The 7,500-nt window shown below is 41.3% G+C and overlaps 1 protein-coding gene across 1 annotated transcript in view; it reads left to right on the top strand.

Annotated features, from left to right (window-relative positions):
* LOC138056915 (dynein axonemal heavy chain 6-like) overlaps window positions 1-7,500 on the top strand; it is a 94,440-nt gene that overhangs the window by 17,481 nt on the left and 69,459 nt on the right. The window contains 9 exon segments of the mRNA XM_068902865.1: window positions 319-420; window positions 2,081-2,230; window positions 3,103-3,231; window positions 3,625-3,738; window positions 4,184-4,327; window positions 5,090-5,299; window positions 5,721-5,834; window positions 6,953-7,051; window positions 7,330-7,500. The exon segment at window positions 7,330-7,500 is cut by the window's right edge and continues 10 nt beyond it. Of these exon segments, the coding sequence (XP_068758966.1) occupies window positions 319-420; window positions 2,081-2,230; window positions 3,103-3,231; window positions 3,625-3,738; window positions 4,184-4,327; window positions 5,090-5,299; window positions 5,721-5,834; window positions 6,953-7,051; window positions 7,330-7,500 (1,233 nt within the window).

Genomic DNA, 7,500 nt, shown 5'->3' with positions numbered 1-7,500 from the left:
GTGCTTGAAAACATAACCACTCTAATCTGCCCTGTAAACCACAATAATACAGCTGTAAGTTCAATTTATGGAATTAAAGTTTTATTTTTGGACACGCGACAATTAGACAATCCCTCGGGGAGCAGATTAGAGAACCAACAAATTTAAGTCACTTGTGACTCCGAGTCAGGGAATCAGCCCTGTGCCACATTGGTGGAAGTCAATTTCTTTAATGACTGCGTCAATCCTGCCTTCCTTAATCTCTCTGCTAATTGTAGTTTCTTAAATGCCTTTGTACCTTTTTGATTCCATCCTTATTGCTGTTATTAACTGAAACAGGTGGATGACATTGACAGAGATGCTACTGTTGTTAAAGAGCTCTATGATCTGATTGACTTGTACAAAGTGCCAACACCTCCTGAAGATCTTGCCATGTATCAGGTTTGACATATTGTGTGTTTCAAGCAGTTAGAAAAAACGAGAATAGGGACAGAATTGGAGAACACGAGAATTGGTTGAAGAGCGAGTTTCATTCGAGTGTCGTAAAACCAAAATCACAGTAATTACTTTGGCCAATCAAAAAGGAGGGAGACAATCCAGTAAACCAATCAAAACTCGAAGTAATTACACGTAGCGGAAGCAAAGCGCGGGAAAATGTACACGCGCGAGCCACGATTGGTTTTGGTTTCACTTCTGATTGGTTGAAAAAGTGGCGCGAGAACTTTAAACCAATCACTGAGTGAAGTAATGCAAAACCAAAATAATTCGCTAATTATATTCGATACTCAATTGAAAACCGCTCAAATGGCCAGGGCCCGGTTGTTCGATTAACTTAATCCAGGATTAGCGTAAACTTTTGTTTCATGTTTTCAACTTTTTGGTGAAAATTTCTTTTGCTTATTGATTGACTTCTTCTAATGTAAAGTTTTCCCGAATATCAGCGTTGAACAACATTTGGGAGTAGAGAAATAAACTCCTTGGTTAATTCTTAATCTGGGATTAACGTTAATCGGCTTTTGAACAACCGGGCCCAGTTCAGTAGTACCGTGAATAGGCCTTTTGCAACAAACGATCACATCGTACAAAATCCGCCATGCTGGAGGGCAATCTCATTATTATTCCCCCACTGGGACATTAAAACAAAGAGACCTGAACCAGTCAAGCTTGACATTTAACGACGACATTCTCGTTGCCGTTGCCGTCGTCGTTGCTAAAGCTCCCTATCGAAACTGCCTATTGGGGAACTTTTAAAAGCAACGGCGACGGCAACAAAACGTCAGCTCCGTCATTGTAATCACCTCGTGACTATTTCAACCTTTTTAATATGACAAGGGTGTGGTACTTTCTCAAAGATGACACTGCTCGTAACGGCGCTTAATTTAGGGGAGAAAAGGAAAATTTATCTTGCAGTGTTGACGTTCTTCATAAAACCTCAAATTTGGCTTTTTTACGTTGTCGTTTGGATACGACGACAAAGAAATGGACAAAATTGAAAAACGCACGTGCAGGGCGTGCAAAGCTATTGTTTTTGCCTACTAAATATGCAAATTTGTGACGTTCTTGTTACCGTCGCCGTTGTCGTTGCTTAAGTCCAACGGGGACTTTTTAGAGTTAATTTACAACAAATTGAAATAGCGGAAGAACGCGGAAAAATAACCTAATTGACAAGTATTTTCCTAAAGTACATAAAATCCTTAAGGAGAATATGTACATTACTGGTATAACATTAGAATCATAATATCACTATTTCAACTGTTGCAGTCTATTTCGTAATTCGCTTTTGACACTGCGTTTAAAGCTGCTTAGAGACTGGCTGTCTCTTTTGCTGGTACTGAGAAAGTTCTATGCAATTTTTAGCAGTTTTGCACGAAGGAGTGCCAAAATTGTTCCTTTGTCTTACGTCGAAATCCTTTGCGCCTGATCGCGCAACTGGTCTTTAATAGAAAGCCATCGTAGTTCTTGCAGAGCTGGCTTGATATGATTAAACGTCTTTCCTCTTAGGGAAATATTTCCTCCAGCTTGTAGACTCGAGACTGAGTTGTAAAAAAAATGCCCACTGAAACATCGCCTACGTTGTTGTCTCACTATATTCTCCTTTTAGCATATTCGACCAACTGTTACAGCCGTCCGTAATGTGATTGACAAGTCTCTAGCAGAGAGGGACGCCAATATCGACAAGATGTGCACGCACATTGACAAAGACATTGTCACACTGGGCAAGGAAGTCAAGGAAATTAAACAAAAAGCACAGGTGAAGTGATAACTCAAATGATTACTCAAATCAGTGATTACTCAAATCAGCAAAGATACAATACATACAATACATACCTAATTGACCGCTCCCCATAGGGGCTTTTCAGGGCCAATGAAATAATCAACGAAACAACAGAACACAACAATTACAACTGTTAAGAATCCCAACTGGCCGGAGGCAAACCAGTTGGCTATTTACAAGTGCAGCTGGGAAGTTGAACCAGGGACTACCAGGGAACAAATTCAGCGAGTGGTCAGAGCGGGTCTTGAACCCGGGATCTCCGGATCTCAAGGCAAGCGCCCTAACCACTCGGCCACACTCCCCCTTCCAGTGAGGAAGTCATCACCTAAGGAAGTCATGGCGTTTGCTTTAGACCCGAGGCAAACAGTTCCAACATTTGCTTCAACATACGTTTGATTTTGTTTAACAGCGATGTTCAAACTCCCCCCCCCCCCCCCCCCCCACCCCTTTCAATTGAAACATGTTGAAGCGAAGTTGAATCGATGTTGAATGACTTTAAAAGCGTTTGGAAACTGTTTGCCCACCCCAACATTCAACATCTTTCAACAAAGTCAAAAGGATGTTGAAGCAAATGTTGAAGCCCGGCCCTTTTCACTTCTTAAACTCCCCTTCGGCAACTAACTTCTTTGTGAACTTCTTCTTAACTAATGGGCCATTTTCGAGTTTATGCCTGCCTCCTCTTCAAAGCGAGTCTACGTGCGAAGTTTCATTCATATGTAAAGTAGAACTAATTACCATCACAAAAACTTCGCACTTAGACTCGCTTTGAAGCGGGAGGCAGACATGAACCTCGGAAATGGGCTATTCCCATTGCCAGCACTCGTACCAATCATTTTTTCATTCTTCAGGATCCCAAGATCTTAGACTCCAGCTCGCAGTCTGAGGAAATTATCAAGTATCTCAGTGGTTTGTTGGATAAAATGGAGGATCTTAACAACTTGGCCTCAACTTACAAGTCACACCAAAAGAACTTTAAGGTAATAAGAGTAGCGTACTCAAACGTCAACGTGAAAGTCAATAAGAACTTGAATTGAGATGCATGGATATTCTAATGATGACAAGTTCATGAACACTACTACTTCTCGGTTTGGTTTAATAAGGACCATAGATTTGCAAAACTTGAATCAAAAGTCAATAAGGACTTGAATTGAGATGCATGGATATTCTAATGATGAAAAGTATGCACGTGAACACTATGTAAAACACAAATTATTGCTTAAACAATTTGGTCACTTTTGTGCGTTAATAGGTTGCTATAGCAACAGGTCCATCTGAAACACCCTACATTTTTGCCTCGAAATGGTTGTATCGTCATCATTATCATCGTCGTTGGTGACGTCATCATTGTCATTGTCTTTATCGTTCTTCAGGTTGAAGTAGCCAAGTTTGAGGAGCTTGAAGTAGTTCACTCAGAACTCAAGCTGAAGCAGTCGCTGTGGAATTCACTTGTGGAGTGGGATATTGTCAATGGTGAATGGCTTGAGGTAAGACCTTCAAACTGATCAACTAAGATTTAATACAGCAATATCCTTGGAAAAGAAATGGCAGAAAAGTAGCTGTTTTTTTAAATTTGCTCAGCGACAAAGCGTAAGTTTCCACGATCTATTAAAACTACTTCGGTAGTGTCAAAGGGGGCAAGCAATATCGCGCCTTTGTTTCTGCCAGTTTTTGATAAATTCTTTTACAACTTAAGTAATAAATCGATTTAGGTTTGGAAAGAGCGTTTGAAAGTCATATATGGCAACAACGGAAATGAAACGAATTTTTTAACGAAAAGTTCATCGCATTTAACAAAAAGAGCCTGGGTTTTTTCGGGTTTCTTCAATCTGTCAATGATCGAATGAGCGTCTGAAAATAAGAACATTTAGGTTCTTGAATTGTTTACCAAGACGATGTGTAGCATTGAGATCATTTGAACTTGTTTTGCAGACCATCTTCGAGAACCTGAATCCAGAGACACTAAGTAATCAAGTGATGAAGTATGCGAAGACGGTTATGCAGTTGGAGAAAGGCCTCCCTCCGAACTCAGTTGTCCCAAAATTAAAAGACAAAGTGGAGGAAATGCGACATAAGGTATCGACAGTTTTATTATAAAAGAGATCTACGTCTCTGTTGAAACAGGAAGATGCACTATTAAAGCGGTCGCTGCGCGAAATCAGGTCTATAATTTAAGATTGGGTTACTGGAGTAAACTGTTTTGGGTGCTACAGGGACAACGTAGTACGTAGGGAGCTTTTGCACGCAATAGGAAGCTTAAGCACGCGCGTTTTCGAGGCGCGGACGGCAACCGGAAGAGAACTTTTTGCGTGCCAGGGCAATGATGTCTCCCAGATTTTTACACTGATCATTTCTAATGGAGAAAAGATAATTAGCAATGTAAACGTGGTTGCCGTCCGCGTATTAACCACGAACCTACACCGGAAGCGAACATTTCGCATGCAAGGACAGTAGTCTCTCCCAGATTTTTGAAGTAGTCGTCTGTAATAGCGAAAAGAATAATACTTAACAATACAAAAGTGATAGTGCCGGGAAAGTTAGGTAGGAAAACTGCTCACTTCCCGGTTGCTGTCGGTGGTTCAAAACCATCGCGGGCTCAATCTCGCTAGTCGCATAATTCAGTGTTGTACTGCAAGTGTTGAAACTCAATGAACTGTTTATCTGTCTATATCGCGGCCCTTCTTATGCCATATTAGTCCGCGAACTCAGCCGCCTCCGATCGCATCGCCCCGGGGCTAATCAATTCACGTCGCGCCAAACAACTTCAAACTCTCACAAAAGGATTACAATAACTGACATAAATTTATGTTTTCCCGTGCTTTTTTCCTTTCGTTTCAGCTACCGGTCATCACAAATCTGCGGAATCCAGCACTGAAGCAACGCCATTGGGAACACATTCAACAGATCTTTGGTTATCACTTCACCGAAGAAGAACCCCTGACTCTGGGACTCTTGAACAAGATTGATGCATTTTATCACACTGAAGCGATCGAAGAGGTCTCGGGGCAAGCGTCTAGCGAGGCCTCACTGGAAGGGATCCTGAAGAAGGTGACAATTAAGACTTTGTTAGGTTATGGGTTATCGCGTATCGCAAATTACAGTTTTGTCATTTGGGGTTACCAGCGGAGACCGTATAGAGATTAATGAGCTTTACGCAACCATGACTGCCGCAGTAATGTCCACAAAGGAAAGGAAAGGAAAGGAACTTTATTTAAATGTCTATCTAGCCTTCTAGCGCTGGAGCACTGATTGGGGACACTGTAAACTGAAGTGAACAACTTGGCGCAAATCAAACTGTAGGTTGGTTTTGAAGAGAGGGGAAAGGCGCAGTACCCAGAGAAAAACCTCTCGGAGCAGAATCGAGAACCAACAAGTAGGAAGGGACCGCTGGCTCCCGGGGCTGCTGCAACCGGGTATCTGTTCATTTGCTTGTTTTTTTAATTTCTGTTTTCTGTCATTCATTCTAAAGGTTGAGGATTCTTGGAAACAAACGGAGTTCATTGTGTTGCCCCATCGTGAATCTAAGGATGTGTTCATCCTTGGAGGAATTGATGATATTCAAGCCTTACTGGATGACAGCATGGTAAACTTGTTTGTCTTCTGTACAACAGACTTTTCGCTGTATTAGGCAGTGAAGACTTATCATTCGCTTTAAAGTGCTACTATAACTAAAACTTCTTTTGGTTTCAAAACTGTGCCATAGCCTTGATTTAAAAAGATACCTGTTTATTTTAGCTGGAATTTTCGTATTTGATGACCCAGTCTTGATGGAGTTGGATCGAGGAGAAAATGACGTCTAAGACTCGCTAGTTTAAAAATGCAATGCTTATGTACGCGGCTGACTTAATAAGCAACATGGGAGTTTTGGGCTTTCAGACTTGAAAACTAAGCTGCATAGACCGATTGCATAAATGTCCGCCAAAAACGTATTCTTTTGTTTATGGGCTAATTAGACTCATTAGCCTGGTTTGCAGGGACAAAATACAATAGAAATGTCGTTCGAGAGCGAGGCTAGTGAGTCTAATTAGCACATAAACAAAAGAATACATTTTTGGCCGCCATTTATGCAATCGGTCTATTTACAAGCTGGAATTTTAAGCTAGCGAGTAAACGACCCAACCCTCTGTCGGTATGTTTTGAACATAAGTAATGGCGGACCGTGAAATCCAAAACTTACACTCAAAATAAGCAGCCTTTGTATAAAAATAAATCAAAGCTCAAAATTTTGTCAGTCAGGTGTTAAGCAAACACACTCAAAATCTGAAGAAAAAAAGGAAATGGTTTTATGATCATAGTAGCACTTTAAAGGGAAACTGCTACGAGGAGCGCATGCGCTAGCGTCTTCTGAAAACTTGGAAAAGTGTTAGGTTAACTTTTTTCAAGTTGAATCGACAAATTCAAAATGGTGTCCACTGGGGAGGGCCATGGTGGACAAAAAAGAAATTCCGGCGAATATAAGTGACCCACGCGTGAATCCATGATGGCGGCTAGAATTTTCCGTGGGCTCGAGAGCAAACAAACTCGAGCATGCGCAGCTCATGACAGTGCCTCTTTAAATTAATCCATTTCCTATGCGCCATTTCCTATGCGCGATTTTTGATGCGACTTCTATAAGATCTATTGCACCCCTCTGCCCAAGAACAAATTAGGCCAGCTGTGACTGTCGAGCAATAACTGTAACTGATGGCTTTTAATTTATAGATCAACATATCCACCATAGCTGGTTCTCGGCACGTCGGCCCAATTCGACCGCGAGTGGAAGACTGGCAACGACAACTTCATCTTTTCAGTGAGACACTGGTAAGGTTTTAATTGTGCGCAATAGAGGTTTCCCATGGCAGGAACAATAGATTATTTTTCCTATGGGAACAAATGTTCTTTCTAATGCAAAACATTTTCATTGTTCCTGCCATGCAACATGGCTTCCGTGCAAAACCTCTGTTGATTCAATTTGCGAGTTTAAGACACGATTAAAGGCGCCCGCAAACGAAAAAACATTTTTGCGGAAACATTGTTTTAAAAATGTCACTGTTGTTTAATTAAGCTCCCTCTTACGTAACATGGGCTTACTTTTGTAGGATGAATGGATGACATGTCAGCGCAATTGGTTGTATCTCGAGAGTATCTTCAGTGCTCCTGATATTCAACGCCAGCTGCCCGCCGAAGCAAAAATGTTTTTAACCGTAGACAAATCATGGAAAGAGGTTATGAGAAAAGTGCACAGGTTACCAAATGCCTTGAGAGCCGCT

This window comes from Montipora capricornis, chromosome 7 (genome assembly GCF_036669925.1).
Source record: "Montipora capricornis isolate CH-2021 chromosome 7, ASM3666992v2, whole genome shotgun sequence".
In the NCBI taxonomy this organism is placed as follows: Eukaryota; Metazoa; Cnidaria; class Anthozoa; order Scleractinia; family Acroporidae; genus Montipora; species Montipora capricornis.
This window is presented reverse-complemented; position numbering and strand designations above follow the sequence as displayed.